General features: G+C 39.3%; 1 protein-coding gene across 22 annotated transcripts in view; it reads left to right on the top strand.

Annotated features, from left to right (window-relative positions):
* Positions 1–26,436, top strand: part of DLG2 (discs large MAGUK scaffold protein 2) — a 1,061,109-nt gene that overhangs the window by 935,433 nt on the left and 99,240 nt on the right. For all 22 annotated transcript variants that reach the window (XM_087758910.1, XM_087758908.1, XM_087758909.1 and 19 more), the window contains one exon: positions 23,346–23,460. In XM_087758910.1, coding sequence (XP_087615036.1) covers positions 23,346–23,460 — 115 coding nt within the window. The remainder of the gene's footprint in view (positions 1–23,345; positions 23,461–26,436) is intronic.

Below are 26,436 nucleotides of genomic sequence, written 5' to 3'. Positions count from 1 at the left end.
TTGACTGCTGAAATGACAACACTCATAGCTTTCTCCTGTCTTTTCAGAGACGTGAATAAATCCTGCTTTGTTTTTATTAAATTCGTTTCAGTGCATAGGTATTGAATGGTAGTGATATGAAATAGCAAAAGTAGAAGGGCTGGAGGGCAGAAAGTAGGTAGGACTGCATACTTTTATGCATTTTCTAGTGGAATTACTGTGAAGTGCATGTGTAAATTTTAGTTCAGGTTTATTTACCATTCATAAATTAGTCTGGCTTTTGCCCTACACTATTCATAAGCCTTAAAATCCAGCATTTTACCTCAATTGTTTGAGATATTTAGTATAAAGTGTGCAAAGAAGCACCTAGACTTATCGAGATTGAAACATTGAAATTTTTGGTTTCTGTTTATTTTTGGTACGCTTGGTTAATAGAGGAAAGGCTATAGATGTTGTGTGCCGGCCTGTCAACTAATTCTAACAAAAAAGTTTGATCCAGAATTAATGATTTCTATTTACCATGGAAGGTATTTTTAAGATTTGAAAGATGGGAAGAAAAATGACTAAAACTTGTTTTACTTAAAATTAATCAGCTACCTGGCATACTTTCTTTTGAATCTATACAATAATAACACTTTTGTTCCCTGTCTTTCTTCTACCCCTTATACCTTTCCCCAGGATTAGGTTACCTTACCTGAGATCCTAAACTATGCTGAATTTTGGTATAGCTAGGAGTTATTTTAAAAGTATACAATGAAGGCAAAATATACCTGATATTTCATGTCAACGTGAGGTTCAAAATACCAGAAATATGTCCAGTTTGATCAGGCCCATATGTATAAACTTTTTTCCTTATTCCTGTTGTCATTTTCAGAATATAAACAGAAATATTTGTAGAAGGGAGAGATCATTATGAAAAAGAAATAAAAATCAGAAAATAAAACCATAAGTAGATACTGCTGAAAAAAAATCTATTCTTCTACATTGCTGCAAAGCTTTCAGATTTATGGTAGCAGCCTAAAAGTGAAAATTTCAATAACAACACCTGGAAACATTTGATTAAAACCTTTTAATTGTTGGTTGCCAAATTATTTACAGCATTGCTCCTCCCTTTCCTCCCCCTCCATTTTCAATTGCCCAAAACTGTCATTTGAGGCAGGGATAAAAGAGGGGCAGAAGGGGCTAACGTTTGAATAACTGTGCTGAAAAATGGTATCCGTACTGGAAAGTTGTATTTAGCTTAAAAAGTTGATTCTTCAGTGAAGAAACGCATTTAATTCACTGGTTTTCTCAGCAAAAATTAGACATTTGAGTTTAATACGCAAGTAAATAAATTGAATTCAAATATTAAAGTCACTCACTCAATTAAGTAATGGAAATTGAAAAGGCCTAAGCACTGATCTGGAAACATACAGAGCCTGATTCTGATCTCACTTACACCATTCACATATACCTAAAAACATGCAAATCAAAGACCAGTCTGAGAACACAAACGTGGTCAACATCTGCCTTACCCTCTGGTTAACATCTGTGAGGGCTGACTCAGCCTGTCATCTTCTGGTGGATATGCCTCTTGCTGAGTGTGACTCTGAAACAATCTGCAAGTCTTTCAGATAAAGTTGTAGTTAAATTAATCTACTTAATCTGCAGATCAAGCACCATTTTAATTTAGCCACTGTTCCTTGATTTACTTGCAGCACTTCTGGAATTGTGACTGACATCCTTGAGATGGATACCATTGATATATGGTGTTTGTACTGCATTAAGTTTGTGAAACACATCAGGATTCTTTTGGATAAAAAGCAATATAATTGTGAATTATGTTGGCATGTGGTTTGGAATATCAGCCCGCTTTCAGATAAATTGCATAAACTGCCATATAGATACATAGCACAAACTGCCTTGTAAAATAAATTTAATGTATAATCTTGGGACATCCTTTTTTTAGTGAAGCTCCTTCTCTGACAGAGAAACATCTGTGACATGATACTAATTCCCTAAATTTTTGTTTCAACTTAATTTTTTGTAGGGTTGCTTAATGCAGAAAGGAAAGACCAATTGAAATGCTGTCAAACTGTATTTGAGCATATAAGACACATGACATCTGCCATTGAAAATGATGCCCCAGGGAATTTCCTACACATTATTTCTGAAAATATGAAATGCAGCCACCTCTGCTGATGAAAAGGCAGGAAGCTGAATGCCAAACATGGCAATATTCTGCATTCAGGGAAAAGCAAGTCAAAACAAGACTCATTTTGCAAGATAACTGAATACATTTGTAGTGCATGTGCAGAATAAATGTGTTTTTAAGTTCTCACCTAGAAGTTCTACAACCATTAAGCTGCACACAGTTCAGTGTATTTAATTCACAAAAATGTAGTGTTTAATTGATCTTCTGCAGGATTTGTACTTGGACTCCACCAGCTCCAGGTATTTCAAATATAGATTCTTAGTCATCATCTCTGGTGTTAAATGTCAGCAATTATAAGTACTGGTTGACTCATTTCTATACTCCATGAGTTTTTATGACTGTTATAAAGCTTTGAAAATGCTGACAGACCTGTAGCCATCGTGGGCACTGCCAATATCAGGGTGTTTGATATTAAATATAGCTGGATATTAAACCTTTATATTGCTGTACCCAGTTGTTCAACAGCACTGTCACCAGGGAGGATAATGTGAGCCAGGGGACACTGGTACAGCTAAGTGTAATGTTTTATTTATTCTAATGATCTTTGCTTTCTAAAGGACTGAAGTTGTTAACCATACATTATCTTGCCAGTGGGGTTTACCAGCTCTGTATTTCTGAGTAGAAGAGGAGGAAGAGCTTTGGTTGTACGTTACATCTGTATACAACCACAGAGAATTAGACCTGTTGTTTCACAAAATCACAGTATAGTCAAGGCTGGAAGGTAGCTGGATCGTCTATCTATTTTTTTAACATCTTTACAGATGGAGACCCCACAACCCCCTGGGCAACCTGTTCCTGCATCCAGTCATCCTTAGAATAAAAGTTTTTTCTAATGTTTAAATGGAATTTTCTGTATTTCAATTTGTGCCCATTGCCTCTTGTCCTTTCATTGTGAACCACTGAGAACCATCTTCTTCACTCCTCTCCATCAGGAATTTACAACGTAACCTGGTTAAAATCTTTAATACGTAGCACTAATGTCCACTGTGAACCAAACCATTCCTTAGTGTTTGGGGTATGACATCCAATATGCCTTAAACATGGTGAAGAGGAGCCAGACTTCTCAAAAGATGTGTGAATCCTTCTCAGTATTCTGAGAATCCTTCTCAGTATTCTGAGAATACTTCTCAGGCTCTTGCCAGATGTTAGGTCCCACTCGTTACTAAATATCATTCTTGTTGTTCAAGATGTGAATTAAACCACACTACTTTTGTCCAATACCTTTTCTCCTTTGTTCAGATCTGCCAAATGCTCACTTAGAACTTAAGTTCACTTTGAAATTCTGGTGGGTAATGGGAATTATAGATTCGTCTGCTATTCATCCTTCTATAGATGGTAATTATTTCTGAAATTTGCCTGCCAGAAATTAAACAGAATCTCATGCAAACAAAAGAAACCTTTCCTTAATTGAGAGACTTGCCTACATGGCACAGAGTGTGAAAACAAAAGTGCGCTTTCATAATCTTGAAGCTGTCTTCGGCATTGGCTTGGCTGAATAAAAAAAAAAAATCCCCTATGAATAGAGTATGGCCTATATAAAAGAAGTTAAAACCTCAAATTTACTTGCATTTGTTAATGTCCTCTTTAGCAGCCCTTCTACTCCAGAGATTTCCCTTCTTTCTTTTCAGTGTAAGTTGTTCTCATTAAGCTCTGTGATTACAAACAAGGCTTAGCAGTATTAAATGACTAGATATTTTTATGGCCAAATGGGATTACTTGATAATTGGCTCTGATCTGTTGCAGAGCTTGTTCTCCCATACTTGCTACATCGAGCCTTGTAACGTGATAGAAGCACCATCCAACTGACATTTCCCAGGTCCTTTGATCCTGGATCTCTTCAGAAGTTTAGGTTCTTTTCAGCTGTAGGCAGCATGTCACAGCCCTTGCAGATTTTTTTATTTCTTCTGTCATTGTCCATGTTGATGCCTTCGAGACTTTGTAGTGAAATTGTGATGAAGAATGACAAGGCTTAAAATAGGGACATCATCACAGTGTTTCATGCATCCATTTCTCTCCCAGGTCCTCAGCTCAGCCATCGTGTAGCCAGGCCAGATTCTCCTCTCTCGGTCAGCACTCTGAGTTAAGAATCTGTGGCAGATCAAAAATAAGAGAGATTGACAGAAACCTCCAGCACTGAAATTAGACTGACGTCATGGTGTCGTCCACCAGAAATTATGGCATCTCAAATTCATATATCTTTGTGCTTGCAATGACAGATCCCTATGATAAAGGGTGTCTGACCTATGGTAAACAGACCAGTCAAACACTCAAAGCAGTCAAAACCAAATAAAAACTAAATAGTTTCTTTCTCTTATCATGGACACATACTGTCTTATGGAACAGAAAGGACAAGTGCCAATATAGTCAGTTTGCATCTAAAGGTTTGAGGAGATGCAGAATTCAGAATTATCCTGCATCTTGGTTCTCCTCAAACCTGAAGCCAACACAAGACTTTCTTGTGCCTTACAGTGAAGAAATGTTGCTATGTTCACACAGACATGTAAGGCATTAATCTTCTCTACCCCCTGTGTTGATAAGGCTACCCCACTGCTATCTAAACACTTGAAATTAACTCTTAAAATGTAAAAGTTCAGATATTGCCCTGATGACTTTCCCATTTATTTCTTTTGAAAGACTGGCAAACACTGAATCAGGCTTGATGCTATTTATTTAATGTGGGATTCTGTGATGATGCATTAAATTGGATACTCAAGAGAGAGGGAAAATCAGGTTCCCTATAATACTGTGGAATGTATTAATAAAACTCTGAGATGGTCCCAGAAAGCAGATATGTGACAGAAACCCAGGTCTGACTGTACCTGCAATCTGACCCAGGAAAAAATCGTCCTTCCCTCCAAATATGGCACTTCATATAACTCTAAACAGTACAGCCCACCTCGGCCTCATTCTTACAATGGCTGTTCATAGTCACAGGGTACAAAGATTTTGTTTTGTATTAACCAGAAATGCAGAAGTCATGGAGTTGTTAGAAATTGTTTATGATATCCGTATCCCCAGAGGTGTTCTCTGTAACTTTGAGAAGAGAATACTTCTGTCTTTGGAAATCCCAAGGCGATGAATTCATTAGAAAGATCGGATTAGCCAGTAACACTAAAAACAATCCCTGTATGCCAGGGATACTTCAGAGGCTTTGAAAGATTTACTTGATCAAAATATATTCACTAGAGTCTTTTCTGTAATGACCAGGAGGTGCAACAGAGGTAATTCTCATAAAACCTTGAATAATCTGTGTATGTTTTCAACTGGCATTATTTTGGGTGTAAGAAAGACCGCGTATTTTTGTAGCAGCTTGACAGGCTGGGGGCTAATATGTACATTGTACTTCTGTGCCTGTGCTGTGATTTATTTGGAGCAGGGCATGTTTATGGCAGTGCTCCTCTTAACTAGCCGGTGGGTATAATCCTGCCAAGTTCTGTTGTCAGTCTGTCGGTAAAAATAATGTCAATAGTCATCAGTCACTGCCCACTTTCATGCCTCCTGCCTTCTTTGCTCTCAGGGGTAGCCACTCTCAGGTGATGAACGCTGCCAGTTTTACTCCTGTCTTACAGAAGAGGGATTTTTCCCTTAGCACTCTCCTTTAGCGGGATGTGACCATTGCCCACACTGCTCTTTAATCTCCTACAGGAAAAAATAATTAAAAAAAAATTAAGAAAACGCTACCTTATGAGCAGCCAACCGTTTGGATAAATGTCATGCTCAGCCTGACATTTCTTGCTGCTAGTCCTCCGGATAACTCAGCGAGCTGGGGCTGCAGCCCCAGAGGGTAATGGGGGAAGACATATAAAGGTCGTTGTCATTATAGTGAAGGAGATACTTTAAAGCAGAATCCGAATATAAAGTCTTGTAGAGGCTGGCATGCAAATTAAAATATAAATAAGGTTGACAAGCTTTCCAGCAAGACATGAAACTGCCAAAGGGCAATTCTGCCTTCTCCAGGCCTTTTCTGCCCTTCATGAGCATGCTACAGCTGTTCCCTCAGCCAGCAACGATAGTAACCTCTGGGGGAAGGAGGAATATGAAAGTCATAGTGATTCTTAGCAGCTGTCACATTTGCAATGGTTTCTCTTCAGAATATTTCATAATCCTTTTTTTCGGTGTACTTGCCTTAGAAATTTAGGTTACGCAATCACTATAAATGAATAAACAAAGAGATGTGTATATATACGCACAAGCATCAACAGTCTTAAAGCTATGAAATTCTTATAAGCTTCACGAAAACAGGGTAATTGTGAGAGACTATTCCACGCTTTTGGCATAATTAGATAGCAAAGAAATTGAGAAAGATAAGGGGAGAAAAGAGAAAGAGTCACTGACATAGGTCATTCAATGAATTGTATTTAAACTGTAGCAGAAACTAGAAAAGGTTGACAAGGGTGAGAGAGGCTTTTGAAAATGAAGGAGCTGAGGTAGAAGTCACAAGATAAGAAGTCTTATAATTCTCAGAATAGATTCACCTTCAGCATCCTGGTGTCAGAGATATGTGAGTAATGATTATTATTATTGCTTTGAGAAGTCTGCTTTGATTTGGTCTTTTTTTTCTTTACTAGACATTTAATTATCTTTGTTTTAATGTCTGGCAGAAATTCATTTGCGTATATTTAAAAACATATGTGCATTTAACCAGCAATCCCCTTGGCATCCCCTCCCACCCTTTGAAGGGTGCTGCCCTCCTTTACTGGTGCCCTTCAGAGCAGGCTCTTGGCATGCTCCGCACAGCAATGCCAGCTGCATGGCAGACCTCTACAAAGCTGATTTTTGTTTCCCTTTGTCAGTGCACGATGCTTGCTGCCTGTTGGGATGCTTTTAGAGGCCTCCTGAGCCAGCCATCTCAAAACAGGAATGGTTTGCTGCAGTAATAGTGTCTGCTAATGTCTCATTACAATCAATTTAAATGCTTCAGTTCCACTGAGAGCTAATAACACATGAAAGTCAAACCAGGCTCGTAATTTCAAAGACATATTTTTTTGTAATGAACTGAACTATTATGCCCTGTTGAAAGCTTGACTATAAAAGATTTTAAAGCTGTGTTTGTAGTGTCATTAGGACCTCCTCTTATGTGTCTTTTAAGCTTGGAATAGTAAGATATGCTCTGCTTTCTGTTTACATTTAATAAAATAACAAAGCTTTATCTATTGTCCTTTAAAATTTTACATATTTACAATACATATTTAATAGTATTAAAAAATTAAAGTATCTAAACCAATGTGACCTACCTAGCTGCCAGAGAGCTTCACATTACATTTTATAGAAAAGAGAGTTTGTTTCACTGCCCTTTATTTACTTTATTTTTTCCACTCCCAACTCAGCCTCTCTCAACTTGATTGTCTTTCAACTAAATGGCCTTGTGAAAAGGGAAGTTAAAGTAATGATAGCAAATTGCACCTGAAATCATCCATCTTCAGATGGATATCTGATGTAAGAATGGAGACAAATTGGACCCAACAAGCTCAATACCTGGCAGAATTTAGGGAAACAGGAAAAAATCCCAGATGATATATAGAAAGGAAAAACAAATTTACCTGGTCTTCAAAAAACTCATGACCCTGCCAGATCTGGAATGGGTAGGACACTGAAGGCTTTGGGAAAAAGACAAAAGAGCAGTTAGGCTGAAGAAAAAGAAGAGGAAGCAGGCTTGTGTATTCTTTAAAAATTTTACAGGTAATTTAAGAGTGATAGTGGAGAGGTGAGGCAAACGACTGAAAGGAGGAAAGAAATGCGGGGATTAACCACTCCAAATGGGCAAAGAACAAGGCATAGGGCACATTGACATGGACTGGGCAGTTGGCAATTGGAGAAATAGAGAGTTGTTGCTCCCCAGCCCACAGTGCACTGAGGGCTGTGGGAGGCGCAGGGAGGATGGCTGGCTCTCGCTGAGCCTACGGTGGGGTCATGGATGGCCCCGAGGAGCAGCAAAGGGGATAGAGGAGCTGGGAAGCCTGAAGCTTTGTGGCTTTCCTTGCTCTGCAGGGGCTGGCAAAGCTGCTAAGATCTCTCCTCTACCCACTTGTACCCAGCTCCTTGCTGCAGCTCACTGACCCCACTGTTATGCGCATTAAAAACAGGGCTAATCTTTAACTCTAGTCCCATCAGCAGTGTACTCCCAGATGAGAACTCATGGGGCAGTTGGGGCAGAGACACATAGGCTAGTTTTACCATAAAATGCAGTGTTTTGTAAAGTTACATTCTCAGGTTGTAATAAAAAGGGTCAAGAGAGGGGGAAAGCTGGACTTTGATTTGTTGTGTTGAGGACAGGGGACAGAAAGGGCACAGGGCACAGACAAAAACCCTGCTGTTATTGGCAAGGGCTGGTCCACCAGGCTCCTTCTGTACTAAGTGGAGAGAGAAGGTTCTCTAGAGGATGGTAGCCCTGAATTGAACTGTGGGTGAGCTTCTCTTTAGGGTCCCTAAAAGATTAACTCCAACAGGCTGAAATCAGCCTTTATCAATCCCCTGTCGTTTGCCAACCTGAAGGTACAGGGTGGGAAGGCAGTGAACAAGAAGGGATCCAGGAGTGGGACTAGATTGTGAGGATCCAGCTCTGTTTCCTTTGCATTAATGCAGTTGCACATCTCTGCAGGAGGATGACCAAAGACCGCAGCTTTAAACTTAAGGATTGATGGTTCTAGATATTCATCAAAAACATTCATATGGGACTGTAGTCCTTTGAAGAAAGGCGAGCTAGGCAAGTTGCAAAAGTTTAGTTTAACACAGACTGCAGAAGAGAGAGGGGGGAAAAACCTTAATTAGGCATTCCTAGTGTAGCTAGTCACTGTCCAGACAGTGCAAGAATTGTCACAGCTACAAGACAGCTTAGTTCAAGCTGTGAAGCTTAATTTGCCCTATTACACTGGCAGGTGATGACAGTGTTTCTTCAGCCTAATGTTAACAGGGGGCAGAAATTGTCTGTCCACTGCAAGACATTATTTTTTAGTGGAAGAATAAAAAGCAGCAGGCACAGAAACCAGTTATCTTTTCTCTTCCCGTCCCTCAACACTGAGCCACCCCCTGATTTGGCTTGACTTCAACCATGTTCTCTCTCAGTCCTCCAGGTAGTGTTTTTTTATTGTTTTCCCATCTTGCCTATGACTAATAAGGGGAGAATGCAAGTCCCTCTGAATTTTCCTACAGTCTCTTTCACTTAAGGTTTTGTGCATGAAAGAATTTTATCTTCTTTCCTGTGTGTATGCAGCACCATGCTTTGCCCTAAAAGTCAAACATAACCCTCTCAAGATGAAAAGGTAACTCATCCTGGAGAACAGTCTGTGCCGAGACCAACCAGCCCCTTGAACAGGCTAAAGAAGCTGCCCAAATCTTTTATCCCATTAATTTCTATGTCTAGAGCTAGTACATTGCTTATTCACTTAGGAGTGAGATTCACAATAAATTTATCCAAAGAAAATAAAGAACTATGACAAGAGTTTTATCACAAGTGAAAGCTAAGATGGGTTTATATGACATTCTTGAAGCTTCAGTGCCTTGTGTAAATCAACAGAAAAATACTGTTATTCCACAAAATGCCACTGCAGCCAGATTGGTTTGGGCATCGCTGATCTTGTGTGAATTAGCACAAATTAATTTTCACATTAACCTGCTTACAGCCATGAACACTGCACTAGGTACTAGGGGATTCAGTTAATTACAATAATAATACTTTCGTGCTAATTACAGGGACACACCAAAAAGGTTTCTGTAGCAATACTAATCCATTTTATAGCATGTAGGCCACTGGCGGTAATGAGCTTCATTTGGCCCAATTGGTATACAGTAATTTTCTTTAAGGTCTCATTTCTGACACTTGCAGACTTTTTCAAAAGATTTTCACTTGCAAAACCATCCCTGCTTGCCTGTTTAGCTGTGTTCTTCTTTTTCATTATTTTTTGTAATTTTACTATAGTGTTAGTTTTGAAATATTTCAATTTGTCATATTGTTTTCTCGTATTTATTGTGAACTAGGAGGAATGGTCTTAAAAAGCAGCAAAAAAAGCTTCAGATGAGACATTAGGAAAAAGTGCACCTGCAGAAAGGAGAGTGAAGCACCAGAATAAATTGTTTGGGATGGCTGAAGTGTGCTTCTCTGGGGATCTTTAAGAACAATTTAGACAGACATCTGTAAAAAGATATAATTGTGACTTATGGCCTCTGAGGCCTTTGTGCTCCTTCTCTGGCAACCTCTCTGTCTCCTCTTCACTCTGAGCGCTCAGGCTCATGCTCCACTTGCAAGTTTCTGATGCCTGGCACCGATGCAAGCATGTACTGTTTATCCTTGGAAAATGCTAGGCAGTGCAATTTGATACAGTCCTTTACCATTGCGGTCTAAGCTAAATCATCTCCATTTGCTTTGGAAAGTGCAGTCAGTTGCCCCAGCGCAGATGACATTTAGGAACTTGATCACAAATCCCAGACTATAATGCAGTCCCAGACGATCTCACCCGAGTCTCTCATTTGTTCTGAGTATATGTCTTTCTTAGAAGAACAAGTATAGGAAACTTAAGTCACTCTTATTTCTTGGAGAATATTCTTAAGTGTTTATGGGTTTTGACCATTCCTGTGCAAACTGTCTCTGAAAGCTGTATGGATGTGACATTTAGCAGTGTTAAGTGCTATTTAATCACATAAGTGAAGCGATCATCTTGACCCACTGCTTTTTCCTACCTGGATCATCCTGGACAGTCACAAGTAGTGAAGCAGAAAATCTGAGAGCCCCGGAGAAACCAGCCTACCAAGGCTGAGCCAAAGTACAGGATCAACAAAATATTACAGACCATCATCATTTTTGTCAATGACCTCTTCAGGAAAGGAAAAGCCAGTCTGCAGATGTCAAATAAATCTTAGGGTAAAGCCATAGACTGCAGTCATGAAAAACTGTCACTGTATTAAAAATTATGATTTCCCCACTGAAAATGGGTCTAAGAATTTGCCTTTCAAGGGAGCATATGGCGCTGCAATCCAACTGCTGTCACTGTCTGTAGGCTGGCAACTGTGGGAAAGTCTGCACCAGTAAACAGTTAGCATTTGACACAGCCCCTTTTTTTTCTCTCCCTCTCTCTCTCTGCATTCCATATATATACATATATATATACATTCTGTATATATATTTGCATTCAATGAGATATATATATATATATACATATGCATTGAATTGACTTTCTCTAAGGTAGTGTAAAACACTGGTAAACCAATAATACCCACCACGTTAGGATAACAAAGCATTCACCTACTCCAGAGAACAAACAGCCGGTCCTTGGGAAAAGCTGTTGAGGTCATTCTTATTCTGGGATGCTTGTCAGGATCATGAAAGAATGTAAGAAGCCTGGGTATCAGGTGGGAAATTTTCAGCACTTTTTTTTTCTACTAATCTGTAAGCCTTGTCCATAACGTGGCTCACCGGCACAGCAGGGAGACAGCAGAGGTCTTCTGCTTCCTGCAGGGTTGACCCTGATCTTTTCTTTTTTGCCTAAGTTCTATGTGTCTGCCACACCTGAGTTGAACAAAATCACTGAAGGTATTGATTTGATGAAGACACTGTAGACAGAAAGCTCGAAGGGCTTGGTGGTTAGTAATATTCACTGACGTACATGTTGTCAAATTAACTTCATTTTCAGTTTCCACTCAATGGAAAGGCTGTAATATGATAAAATTGTTTACATAGTACACAGGGCCAGTGATGGGGTGGATAATAACTGGAAGATGTTGCTGTGCTGAGGTTAGGCAGACCTGGGTACTCCATCACAGAATACTGGAGGATTGGCACAGGGAGTAGGAAGGGCCTCTCAAATACCTGTTCAGCTACAGATAGTGCTTTATCTGGAAAATGACACCTACAGTGTCCATCAGGAAAGGAGAAAAATGAATGATGTGCATTCGACAGATCTGGAGATGCATGTCTCTCCTCAGTAGTATGTAGAAGCATACTTTAAAACATACCTTTAGAAACAAAACAGGGAGGTAAATTCAAAATGAGATAAAAAAGTAATATAGTATAGACCGGCAAATTTTCTTGATATCAGTCTTTGATAATACATTTAATTTTTAGAAAAAGGACTATCATTTATGCAATATGTCTGATTTTTCAGAAAGTCATTTGATATTGCATGATACAGGACACTGCTATTTAAACCAGTGAAGACATAGATTAAACATTGTAACAAGGATAAAAAAGCCAACTAAAGGAGAGGCAAGCATACCGGAAAAGACTGAAACAAAGATTGGATTGTTTATTTAGCAAAGTGGAGATTGGTAGGTGAAGTTGTGTACTCTCTGTAAGTCTGTCATGAGAATCAATACACAATGGAAAAGAGCAATTTACACAGAGGAACTGTGTTGGTGCAAAAGCCCATAAGTAGGCTTCAGCTGCATTTAGTTAGAAGAATGAGTCTAACTATTTGAGGACTGAATTCTGTGTGTGGTCTTCCAACAGTTTTGAAATGCCCAAATTGAACTAATTGTAAGAAAGTATTTGAACAGCTTATGCACAGTATTTTAGGTTTTGATTTTCTATAAAAGCAGGAATTGCACTTGATTAAGACAACCTTTTCCAACTACGTCTCTTATACAGTAAAGGTGGGTTTCTGTGGTTCTGTAAATGATGAGGTCAAGAGTATCAGCAGCAAGGCATTTGTTGGTATTATATTGATTTTTCAGACATTACTCCAATTTTACATGATCTGATGCTCAAGTTAATCAACACTTCAGAGGATCCAGGCCATCAACTATAGCATCCATGTCTAATTAGCGGCCAATTGCACAACATACATGTTTGCAACCTAGATATCTCACTGCACGGTACTCAGAATATTCCTTATAATAAGCTAAGAGGCATGCAGGGAGCATGACTTATCCTGAGGTAATATATGTATTTGTCTGGTTTAAATTCATTCAAGCTTGTAATGTGCTCAACCATTCCCTATTACCTGTTTGCATTAGAAATGGTAATACCCCTTAATCAGGAAACTCTAGCGAACTAATACAATTCTGCAGCTGCTCTCAATATTGCCTCTTACAAAAGATCAATACACATGTGGGAATGGTTTCTACCCATTTCATTCCTTTCTGCATACTTTTCCTTTTGGTTCAGGACATTTGGGATTTTTTTTTAAGTTTTTTTTAATGGTAAAAATAGATAGTTTTGTTTCCAGTCTTTGCTCAGTTCTTTTTTTTTTTAATTCAATAGAGTGTCGCAGGCAGCCTTAGGAGATGGCTGAAGATATCCTTGTCTGGAAGAACAGCACAGCTGAGTATAGGAAAGTGAAGGTTACAGGGGGAGGTAGTTTTTACCTAGCAGATTTTGAAGTCAGGGAGTGAATCTTTTATTAATGGCATTATTCAGTGTTAGCAAATGGTATTAATCATAATAGCAAAACAGTTCAACCCAATGAGGTATATCCATGTTTATTTTCATAACACTTTTGCCAAGATTCTTGTTGTATTACTGATGGTTCTTCTGATCTCTGGTTTTTTGCTAGTCTGTAAGGCTATCCTGTTATATGAATAATTACATCAGGTAGTACTGGTATTCTTGCTACTATTTAGTTTTCTGCCTTAGCTTATAATTTTTAAATGATTTTTGGGTTGAGGTTTTGAGGGTTTTTTTTACTGTAAGCTACAGCTTTCATGCTGGTTTATGGAATTAATAAAATCACATTAGCTTCCCCACCACTCTATTTTCAGACAGAAACTTTTTTTTCCCAAGTCTCTTTTAGGAACCCCTTTTTTATCTCTTCCCACTCTCAGTATATCAGAAATTCATGGAGTATAAGTACAAAATTGGCATATGATGTCTTAGCTGCAAAAGTTTTCATGTAAGTTTTCATAAAAGTTCACTTGGGAGTTTTGAGCCCTGATTTAGCAGTCTTTTTTTTTTTTTTTTTTGTCTCAAAATCAGGCAGGTCAGACTGGTCTACATTTCCAGTTTTATTTCAAAAAGTTTCTTGCACAATTCCTAGGCAGGTCATGTGTCTCCTTAGTCTCATTAAGTAGTTATTGATTCTGGAGATGATGAAGTAGGATTGTACCCTTTTTTTTTTCCCAATATGGCTTAGTACAAGGTGGCATCTTCTGCATACAACAGTGCTGGGGAAGATACCATCTGTCCCAGTCTGTTCCCAGCTCCATATCCCTGTATCCTGTCCTCTTCACGTTTGCAGGCAGTTTTGCATCTGAGTGCTTTCCAATCTGCATCAATCAGACTCAGCCAGGTTAGTGTAAATAGACTAAACAGGCTAACCCAGTTCATTCTTATTGAACTGTGTTTGCGAAAACTCACATCAGCCATGTAGCTGGGAGGTGGGGCACTCAGGAGACTTTTGGAAGGAGGAAATTTATAAATTTCTGGAGGCAGGTAGAAATAATTTACCATCAGAATCTGAAAAAGAGGAGTATCTACCCAACGTAGATACAGGGTTAGTCAAGACCACCAAAATGGCTTCCCTGTGTTGCCATGCCTGAGATATTCTAGAAGCGGTCAGCTCTGTATTTTGTTTCCTCGTGTCAAGTCATGTCTTTAAGAGCTGGAATCAGGCTAAGACACTATCATCATTAAGAAGATATGACATATCAGTACAATATGTTCAACTCCCAATAAATAGAAATACTCTTGGTAAAAAATGGAAGCAAGACAAATCAACGAAGCAAAAATAATAAGTAACAATTGCTCTAGGACAATGATTTTGGATGGGGAATTGTGGAAATTGAATAAATGTCTGAAAATAAGAACCTCCACCACTAGCCTGAAGCGACGAAATAGCTAAATGAATTAGCTTAGCTATTAATGGAAAGTGGGTTTTGTTTCTTTGCAATGTCCCACATAAATATTTCTTGAAGAAAGAGGATTCCAATGCAGGGAAGCTTTTTTTTCACCTTGACAGAGTCATTTTGTGCCTAAACCACCAGATATCTTGAAACATTTCTGCACTGTACAAAACAGTAACTCCTACAAAGCTATCAAGGTTAATGAGACATATGCTGCTCTGCTGGGCAAGCGTGGCTATGCAAGTTGGATGCCTGGGGTGAAGTGATGCGCCCAGCTTTTCCAAGATTTCACACTGTGCTGCCAAGGCAGACCATGTGTTGTGATATGGTTGTTTCAGATCTAACCCTCCGCTCTTTATTTGCCTTGCCCCTCCTTGGACATGTGTACACACAACGTTGTCCAAGATGTTAGCTCAGTGTGAGTCTCGGGGAATTTGAGAAGGTGCCACAACCAGTCTTTAGTTCAGGGGTGCATCAATTCCAATAAAGGGGGGGATAAATTTTTGAGAATACAGTAAAATTCTGTGCAGGAAAAAGGTTCCCGAACTCTTGGGAGGGAAGGAAGGGTTGTTTTTAAAAGCTATTGGTTAGAAGAAGCTGCAATAAATTCCCAGCTGAGAAAGTCCAGGCTGACACTTTGTAAGCCAAGGACAGGCTTGAAGGGAACAAGTAGAATAACACCTCAGTGGGATACAAAGTCCTTGTCACTCACTAATAGCTTGATTTATTTTAGTACATCTCTTTCATTATGAGGCATGAAGTCTCTGAAACTAAAGCTTCCAGAGACTAGTTTGGATTGGAATTATATTCCCCGTGACTAAGAATAGAGCACGATATTAGTCTCTTGAACATATCATGGGAGGAAGATATCTTTTCAGGTGTATTTATATTCACAACTAACACAATATGAGGGCTGTATCTAATGGTGCAACAGATGGAAGAAGCATTATCTTCAGTAATAAAGCAAATGAAAATAAAGTTAGTAGTGACGTTTAGGCAATGAGGCCAACTACAGGACAAATATACAGGGTGAAATTTTAATTAGAAGATGGGCTCAAGTGTGAATACCTGTATATTGGTAAAGGAAGACAACCAACCAATATCAAAGAACAAAGACATTAGTGGCCCTACTGTGCTGAAATTTTAAAGGCCAAAGCAATGAGTAAAATCAGTAAATATGCCTGTGTCATTATTTTTGAAAGGTTCCTGAAAAGGTGTGTTGAAAATATTCCAATAAAAACAAGCAGATATATTCAAACTAATAAAAACTAATAAAATGTAAATGTATCTTCCCTTCCCCCATATTGAAATCTGTGTTTTTCATTTCCTTTGAGTGAGCTCAGGGGAGCTATATGACTGATAAGAAGTAGCAGCATAACTTGTTCTGTTGCTCAGTGCATCACGAATGGAGCGATGCCTTTTGAGCAACACTTTCTCCAATAAATAATGCACACTATTGCATTGCTTATTGATGGAATCAGAATTGTGTGAATTTTTTTCCTGTCAAGTGATGAATTTAGCTGATGTTAAATCTAACTGATCTTTTGGACTTATTAAAAGCATAGCATTTGCCATACAATATGAGATCGAAAGCTAGCCTTGTCCAGAACTTTGTCCCTGGCAGTGGCCAATGCCAGACATGGCAGAGGAAGATATAAGAAACACAGGTGCAGGGAACTGTACCTAACCATAGTGTGTGTGTGTGTGTGTGTTTGTTTAGAAATTACCACAAACCACAAAGATTCTTCACTGTCATTAACCTGCTGTGTGATTGCTTGCAACCTCAGACAGCTATAGAATTGACCTCCTAATCATCTAAAAACAGCAGTCATGGTACTTTTAGCAAAAATTGAAACAAAAAAATATCATAAACAGAAGACATAAAATACTAACCAAAAGTGCTAGTGGTTCACGTCTTTTTTAACACTCTTTCAGTTTTTATATGTATTACAGTAGTTTCAAAGGCATCCAGAGCTGTGGGATGGTAGCCACCTGGCAGGCATAGCCAAAGACACAATGTTAATCTAGCATCCATATCTCTGCCTTAGGTGCCAGGACTTACTCTTTGTGACTCACTCATGTTCACACTGTAAATCGGTGGAAAAGCAAGCAAGAATCAGACCCAGTCCTCTGAAGTCTTGATGCTGGTCTGCTCATCTTCCTCGCACCTCCATGTGTAAAACAGTGGTGACTGGACAACACCGTGGGTAAAGGGCAGAAATGGGAAATACTGTAGGAAGAAATGCATTCTTCTATTATTTCAAATCTTAAACAATTCAGCCAAGACATCTGCTAAGAGGAGGTAGAGGGAAAAAAAATATTTACATAAATAGCATAAATAATGTTATCATAATAATAATAATATCATGCACATTGCTAGCTCAGATGTCCAAGGCAATAAGTTCATAACTTGTCATAGTGGCATACAATTTGTGTTCCCATAAACAGAAGAGAAGAAAATCTCAGAAGGTTTAAGCTGGCCTGGATCCACTGAAATTATGCCACATTGATACTGATGGAGAAGCTGGTCTGGCAGCTATTCCTTTATTATAGTGTCTAGAGTTATTCGACATACCTTTTTTGAGGTGATAAAATTCTGTCTCTAACTAATGCCTTCCCAGTTTTTTTGTTTGTTTTGTTTTGTTTTTTTTTTAAGCAGTGTAGTCTGTTAAAATTCAACAGTTCCAGTTCTACTTTCCTTCCACCCCCCAACAGAGTCCGAGAGATATACGCTGCCTTTTCCAACCTCCCACTTGCCATCACTGCTTCACCATTTGCTGAAGTGGGTTAGAGGTGCATTATTTTAGAAGCACAAAAGCAGCAATTAGGAAATCTGTTATCATCTAGAAGCAAACAGTGATGATCCTGAATTACACAGGAAAGCAAATTTTGATACCTGCCGACAGAAAGAATTGCTATAGCTCTAAAAGTGCCAACACTAAGAGTTCGAACTAATAAAGACTGAACTGTGATGCTGAACTATTATTTTCACTGTGGTATAATACATCAGCATTTCAGTTGCTTAACTATACTTTACTTATAGGATCAGGGCTTTTTTGTTTTCACATTCTCTAAATTCAATCAAAGCTATAATCTTTATAATAAACTTAAAAGTGAAAAATAACAGTAATGTAGCTTTATAAAATTCTGCAACTCTTTCTCATTGGAGAGCTACAGCATATTTATTCATTTATCACAGCTATTCTTTATTTATATGACCAAAAAGTAACATCAAACCACCAGACATAAAATCTCTGTCTTTACTATTTTTAGATTTAGAAATTATTTGATTTTCATTATGATTTTCTAAAAATTTCTTGAGGTTTGGTTCCTTGCATTCATTTTTGGTCTCTCAAATAGGGGGGATGGACTAGATGACCTTTAAAGGGTCCCTTCCACCCCAAAGCATTCTATGATTCTATGAAACGTATCTAAGACTTCCAAAAGCTTTCTTCTATGTGCAAGTATCATAATCTTTTAGGCCATTTCTGAAGTGACTTGGAGAATTTGTAGCTAAACTTTCAATACTGTGCTTATTTTAATTGAAAAAGTCCTTGCCGCATATATATGAAAGGACTTAAGTCACAGCAACACTCATCCCAACTTTCCCTAATGTCTAGGCATGCACCATGGATCTCACAAACTCATGGCATCTTCCTGCACAACATGTGGAGAGACTTAAGCGTTGAGTAATGAGACTCACAACAGGTCGCATACTGAGTCAGATCATGGGCCATCCAGTAGGAAACGCAAAAGGGTGATGTGTGTTAAAACAGCTCCTCCCCATCATGTAGGTACATGCACAGTTGTAGAAGGGGTGGCAGGATTTTAGCAATCTAAATCGCTTCACCAGTAAAAATGTTGGTGTCTGCATACCCTCAGATGCCAAAGTGGATTAGGCAGGATTTTGTAGATTATAGTGTTGATCTTGGCCAGCTAAACGTGAAGTTTCCATTTAAGTGCATTACTGTTAGGGTTTGGGGGTTTGGATGTTTTTTGTTTTTTTTTTTTAATGAGACTAGCCATTTACCTTGCTTTGATTTCTCAGTATGTGAACTAAGGAGAAGGTTCAAGGTGTTTGAAGATTACTCCCAAAGATCTATCCAGTCCTTTCAACATGTGCAAGTGCTTTGGAAAAGCAAATAATTGCATTGATATTCGAAGGTTAGAGTGTCTGTGAGTCCCAGATATAGCACTTGGCAAGCTGTTGGAATGAGGTAGAAGGAAAAACACCAGCTCCTTGTCCACGTATTCAGGCTAGTGCGTCCTGTATGAAGCAGACAAAAGTCAGTTCTTCGAACTGGTTTCTGTATTTGATAAATACACTCAGTTTTGGCCTTGGTCGGTCTTGGGAACAATTCACATCACAGCAATTCAAGCTGACTCTTCTCTGTCTCCTGACTGCCCAGAGAGTTGAGCAGAGCCAACCTTAGAAAATAGACCCCTGGATAAATGGGCACTTGCTTGGGACAGCACGGCTGGGTCTGGCAGCCCACCCAGAGCCCAACATGTCCATGCCAGAGCCCTGAAAATGGTCTTGCTGTCCCTGCAGCTGAGCCGTTCCTCACGGCAGCAATCTCCTCTCCCACACCCAACGGCACTAGCTCCGCATCTCCAGAGCTAGTGAGTTGTATTCGTACCCTTGGGATGGCTAAATGCAGGTCTACCTACACTGCCATGAGCCCTGAGCCAGCTCTAAAGCGGACTATGGACTAACATGTCTCATCTGCCCTGTTTCTTACAGCATTTCCAGAGCCACAGACCAGCATAAACCATTATATCATCTGGTCTGACCCCAGCAATAATGTAGGTTACAGCTTGCTCGCCCATTTGCCCTTTTAGTCTAATGCATAACTTTATCAGTTTCTTAAGGTAGCAGAGTTAGTTTGTTAGATCATTAGTGAATCGGGCAACGGGTAGGACCTTTGCAGATGGATTTTGGTAAGTAAAGTTTGGCAAATTTTGCTAATGATGCACTCCAGCAGCAATACGTTCTTTGTTCTCCCTTTCTTTAAAGGGCACGAAATTAGTGAATCAGCTTTAACTGCATTTCTTGTCAGCGTGTCACAACCTCAGTGTCCTTTTAATTGTGTAGGAGCCTTGAAAGTGTGTTATTTAGATTCAGTGCTGAATTTGAAGGAAGCATGAAGTGGTTTTCTGGACTTTAGCACTGACACTTATTCACACCTAACAAATGCAAAGCTATTAGGAAACGGCTCCTCTGGAATGACCCCATATATAAAGAAGTGTTAAGAAAAAAGGACTTTTTCCCAGTGGGCAGAACTACCGGAGCAGTTCTGATGGCAGAAACAGAGCATCACTCTTTCTTTTTCTGTTCACATTTCAAATGCAGCCGTCACTGTAGTATCTAAGCATTAGTAGGAGAACTAAGAGGACTGAGATTAAAGAAGCTGATCTGAGCTGGGTTAAATAATATCTGCATTGATGGCCTTGCACTTTTTGGTCCAGGCATTTGTCAGGAGGAAGGGACAGGTGTACATTTCAGTATTTTTTGATGCATAAATATGAAGAAGCTACTGTGGGAAAATACAGGCCCATAAATTTGTTATTTTCAAATTATCTATGTATTTCAATCCAAAGGAAGAAAAACATCTGAAGAACAGAAAGTAACAGACCTATCATTAGTACTTCAGTATTTTTTAATATCAAGCAGGGAGCAGTAGCTTGAACCCTGAACTTCCATCACACACTTATTAGACAATTTTTAAGATGTGCTGTGGTTTCAAAATGTCTTCCGGAAAAAGAAAGATTATTAAATTTAGAATAAATTTACAGTCAGTTAAAATCAGTTGAATTACAAGTGTGCTCTGAAATCAGAACACAAGCTATAATATCATCATCTGACCAAGCTGTAGTCATTCGAGTATCTCATGAGCTGGTGTTCAAGTTGCAAATAGCTGAATGCTGTGCTAGAGAGAGTCAGATTTTCAATCCTCTCTTCTCACTCTCCAGATCGGTGTCTAAATCTGGGAGTTACTCCCACACCTCACATACGGAGTCTGCCTGGGATATGGTTGCTTATTAAAGGCAAAGCTGCTCTTACAGCTGCTCTGATGTAAATCATTCGTACCTTTGGCCTCGCCCAGACGTAAAACATCAAAGAATCTGAATTACACTCTGTGTTTACTGTCTTCTTTGGTGTATCCACCACACATGAGAGAGACCTAGTAACAACCTGTAAAATTGTAGTATTTTGCCTATATGCAGAGGACTGACACTGTATGAGGAAGAGAAATGCAAGCTTTTTGTTTTAAAGATCACCTTTCCTATTTGCCAAGAAGAAATGTTAAATTTGTTATAATGAAATGTAAGTTAAACAGAGCCTTGCTCAGAAGATGATTATTTACTAAATAAATTCTAGAGCAGGGGAATAGAACAAATATGACTCACATAGAGCAAACTTAAATCCTACACTGGGATAAACACTTCAAAACTAAACTCCACTTTAAAAAACAACACAGGTTTGCAGGAGCCTTAGTTCCGCTGAGGATTTGGGGTTTTAAATCACTGAGAAGTTTAAAGATGTACTCTAGGTGAAAGAAATGAGCAAGAAACAAGCTACAGAATAAATCTGAAATACAGTCTGCATGTAGGAGTGTCTCTTCTCCTGACATACAGAATTTCAGCTGCAGTCAGTGAAGTCATAGGTATGTGGGAAGACTTGAAGAGACTTATACCACAGCAGTGGTTCCCAGCTGATTGGCAAAGTAGCCACTGTCACTTAACAAACTCAGTAAGTAATACCAAAGAAGCTCAATGGAAAGGGAGTTAAAATGCATCAAGTAAGAAGAAGAAGGGGAAAAAAAAAAAAACAACAACAAATGCAAAAGCCCAAATCAAACCACTCTGCTAAGCCAGCTTGAAGGTAGCTAGTGTCTATGCAAAATGTGGGATCTTGGAAAGGTCAGATGTTATTATCCAAAGAAAAGTTAAAGGGCACCGAATAAAATGAATTAGTTGTTGTAGCAAAGCATCTAGACATTCTGGGAACTGAGCCAGTGTGAACAGCAAATGATCAAACAAAAATAATGCTGAGATTTCTGCTAAGAGAAAATGAGAATATTGCTGTCTTACAGCATTCTCACATAGCTCAAACAGCAACAAACAGGGAGCAGACCAATAGGTTATAAATGCACAGTAAAGATTTATTTGCTTAAACTGAGATATAGTGTGATTTGGTGGGATGTACCTCCATCCTTTCAGGGAGGAAACCTTGCATGCTGGTCTCTCTTCTACTCCAGACTTGCTGTGGGCAAATGTAGACCTTCCTTTTGAAGCAGGCAGTGAAATAAAACATTGAGGTGCAGGGAACATCATCTTCTCTTTGCTGGCATCAGTCTGCAACATCTTACTCTTCAAAGTGTCACTGACTCACTGAAATGGATTTTGTACACCCCCTCAAGTTAGTCTTCTAGCTCGCGTTGGTAGATTTCCTGGGTTTAGGTTGAATTATGACTCTCAATGTTGCTAGAGCATTGCCTTTAGGTTGCCAGTTTCAAGGAATTGGAGCTTGTCTCCCAAACTTCAACTTTTCCTCTTGCAAACCAAAACTCAGCCCATTAGGTCACACAATGAGCAAGGGGAATGTGCCAGCAGGAGGGACCGTTGACCGGGCTGTATGAGGGATGTGATCTTTCAGAGAGGAGCCTCACCAAATGATACACCTCTAGCTGAATCCTTGCCCCAGTGCTGGTCCCATGTTGCTGGTCAGCAGGTCACAACATTTTAGAAAGCTGCCAGCAGATCTGTGGAGGAGAACAAGGTGTGGGAGGTGGTTTTGTGCCATTCTTATGCAGCTTAAGCAGGTCTGGAGTTTCTGGGATCCCCCACCCTAAGACTGAACTATGGATCCACGTATTTAAAAGAAACAGAGCCCAGTCCTCAGTGGGCTGCATAAATAAGGTGGCTAATTGCTCATACAACAATTTCACAGCTGCTTCAGGGATAATTAGTCTTTGATATATCTCCTTTAGTTCAGTGGGATTTTTACACTAAATTCTTCATCCCACTGCCCCTAACAAGATATCTCATTGTTTGGAAGGAGGAATGATACAGTGGAAAACTGCTTTCAACATCCTTTTTGCAGACTGGAAGATATTTGGTAACACACTTTAAACCTCCTTTCCTTTCCTGAAACTGCAGGAAAGAGGGTCTAGCTATTTGACTTTTCACATAGTCAGTGCTTAAATGTTCAGGTACCACAATAAAGAGAGCATATATTTACCTAAGATAACATATTAATGCAAGGTTCTATTAGACCTCAATTTTCAGGACATGCCTTACACTCATTAGTTTAACATTAATTTGCATTTAGCAGCCCTAATGATTATATAGGTCAAGAAAACTAAAATATCTTTATTCTCTTTTTTTTTAATCTCCTTAGAGTACGCTCGGTTTGAGGCAAAAATCCATGACCTGCGTGAGCAGATGATGAATCACAGCATGAGTTCTGGGTCTGGCTCCCTAAGGACTAATCAGAAGAGGTCACTGTATGTCAGGTAAGCAGACAGAGCTTTCTCCTGGGAATATGTTGGCAGCTACCTTGTCTATGCCTGACTTGTGTGTTGTGGGTTCGGCAAGGTGGGAAAGAAGTTTGAGGAACTGCATTGAATTGAACTGAGAAATGCATCAATCTTTCAAGCACAGCATCATTAATGTGAAAATTGGATAAAGCCCTACTGCTTAATCTGATCATTTCAAGCCATTTTCAAAGAGCATTACACTTTTATAGTGATTTGGTTTTATGAGATGAAGATTTCTTACCAGTTGTCAGCCCTTTTGATATCTGAGATGGATATTGTGGTGTAGTGACACATTGCATTTCTGTGCGAGGTCTTGCCCAGACATGGAATGATTGTTCTCATAAAAAGCACTTTTTCCTCAAGACCTTGAGACCTTATTCTTACAAAGCAAGGACTATTATATGCTATTCTAAATGTATGACAATCTGCTGCTATCCCCCTGCATATGTTTACCCTTCTATCAGTCTACGCTATGAAGAATTTACCATCTACCTAGCAAGATCAAATATGCAGATGAGATGCTAAACAAGCTGATGTACGTAGCTTAAATGGGGTAGTGAATACAATAAGAACTGCCTAACTGTGAGCCAGGCAGTAGCAGTGGTTATGGTTTTGCTTTGACTGTGCAAGTCTATTGCTGTAGTCATTGCTGGGTGAAAGACTGGGTGTTGCCCAATTGCCCCTAGCAACGTTTTGCTGTCACTCACACCTTTTGGGACTCAGGGACACTATGGGACCCTGTGCCAAATATTTTAATAATCTTAATTATTATGTTTCACTAGACTTTTCATTTTCATTTCCCCCCCCCCCCATGCTCAGCATACAATTTGAAATTCCTGACAATCATGAAGCAGAGGGAAGCAATTTGTCAGCCTCCAGGCAGTGATAATTATTCATGGGGGAAGCTAATTCAGGTGATAACATTGCAGAGATCCAATTAAGGCTAAATTCTACATTTTGTCATTATGCCCTCAGCATGAAGGGGTAAGGGAGCAGAGAAGGAAGGGAAAACTTAAATGTTAGCATCGATGGTCTTACTCTAGTGGGCTGCAACCACATGAAGCACTAATTGGTACTGCTGCCAGGAAGAGCAAGGACTGAAAGGATATGGATCACTGTTAGCAGTGGTCTTGCTGTTGGGCAAGGTCAGGTTGGAAGTGTCATGGTTTTCAATGCATCTCTAACTTTCTCTGACCTCTCCGGCTTTGTGTTTACTTCTGGAGCTATTCCATCTGAAGTAGGTTTTTTTTCCAGACCAAACACAGAGTGATTTTGTTGTCAAGAGCTTTGATCAGCTCCCTGAATTTGCATTTTATGAAAAGCTACAGTCGTTGGACATGCAGGGATAGATCCAAGCTTACTTTGCTTGAGGTAACCCAGGAACCCAAAACGTGGGGAACAAAGGTGGAAGAAGTCCAAGCCAGCAACCACAACTCAAATCAGGTGTACACATAAAGGGCTAACACAGGGTCCTGAACAACTTGCTGGTCTGAGCTGCAGTAAAGCTCAGTTACCCCTGTATCAGCATCGACTCGGTAAGCCCTGCTGAGAACTGAGGCTTATTAGCTTGCACACTGAGCCAAGCTAATATATTTGTGCTGCATCTGGACTAGCCTCATTCTTCTGTACGGTATTGCTCTGTGTGCATTGATGAGCCTGGTTTTCTGCTAGTTCATGAATTCTGGATGTGGTCTGTCTCACTAAGCTGGTACGTCCTGGTGCTTCACTGCAGGAATCTTTGATGTCTTAGCTGCATATCTAAATATCACTTCCCAAACCATAAATGCAAAAACTGTTCTTTTATTCCAGAGTCGTTCCAAAAAAATGCCCCAGACCTCTCAAGCAGAAAACCTCAAAAGCCTCAGTCACTTTTGTTAGCATAATTTTTTTGCAGTCAAACCCACACAATTGGCTGTGTCCAACTCCGAGAAGGCTGTTTGAGAGGCTCTGTATTTTACATATTATTATAATGTGTCTGTAGTGCAGCAGCGCCTGCAGCATTGTGCTAGGCACTGTTAGTTCAAATCATATACACTAATTACAAAGGTGGCTTATGCCTATGTTAGGCACTGAGGAAAAAATAAATGTGGGTTCAGAAATGTGCTTGTTTTCAGAGACTGAAATTTTCACTTTATGGATAAACTCTTTGCAGTCAGGGACTCATGTAAAAAGACTGGGATTTAGCATGTTTTTGTGTTCTTACAACTCAGGACATTTCTGTTTCAATGGATTATTTTGGTCAGCATGTGCAAGAGAACTAGAGGCAAATTACTATATGTTGCAAATCTGTAGCTGTAATGCCGAGTTTATGATTCAAGTTTGCTGTTTTCCTTCCTTTGGGATGTAGTGATTTTGCTGTCCTTCACTGAATACAAGCATAGTTGTTTCTTAGCCAGAAAGCTTAATCAAAGTAAATAACTATGTTCTAGGCAGCACAAAAAAATAAATTAAGGTCCATATAGGTTGTAATAATTGAAAATAAGTGTCATTATCTGCTCATAGAAAAGCCAGCAGAAAAGAAGGTGAGAAAAAGCAAAGCTCTGTAAACAGATTTGCCAGTGGATGTGGGGTTCACTGGATGCAGGGTTTTCTTCTTTACCTTAGTCTGTGATTTCCCCATCCAGCCCCTGCTAAAATAGCATAACATTTTTAACTGACATATATAAAAGAAGTTATATTAAATGAAGTGAGGTAAAATTTAACATGGGGATAGTGGGTTGAATGTAAGACTAGAAGTAGTCGGCTGAAAGCAATTAAAAGTCACACTTCAGCAGTGTATGCAACCACAGGAAAGCGATCAAGAATTATTTGTTCAGAAGAAATTGTGTAGCTCATTGATAGGATCTTTTATCTGTGCATACCCTGGTGTTTCTGATTTTTATTATTTTTTCTTTCTTTATCCTAGTCTGTCTTTCTGATGCCTCCTGGGATATTTCCCAGGAATTTCCTGGA

This window comes from Nipponia nippon, unplaced genomic scaffold (genome assembly GCF_047370975.1).
Source record: "Nipponia nippon isolate SJK-2023a ecotype South Korea unplaced genomic scaffold, ASM4737097v1 scaffold_2, whole genome shotgun sequence".
Classification (NCBI taxonomy): domain Eukaryota; kingdom Metazoa; phylum Chordata; class Aves; order Pelecaniformes; family Threskiornithidae; genus Nipponia; species Nipponia nippon.
This window is presented reverse-complemented; position numbering and strand designations above follow the sequence as displayed.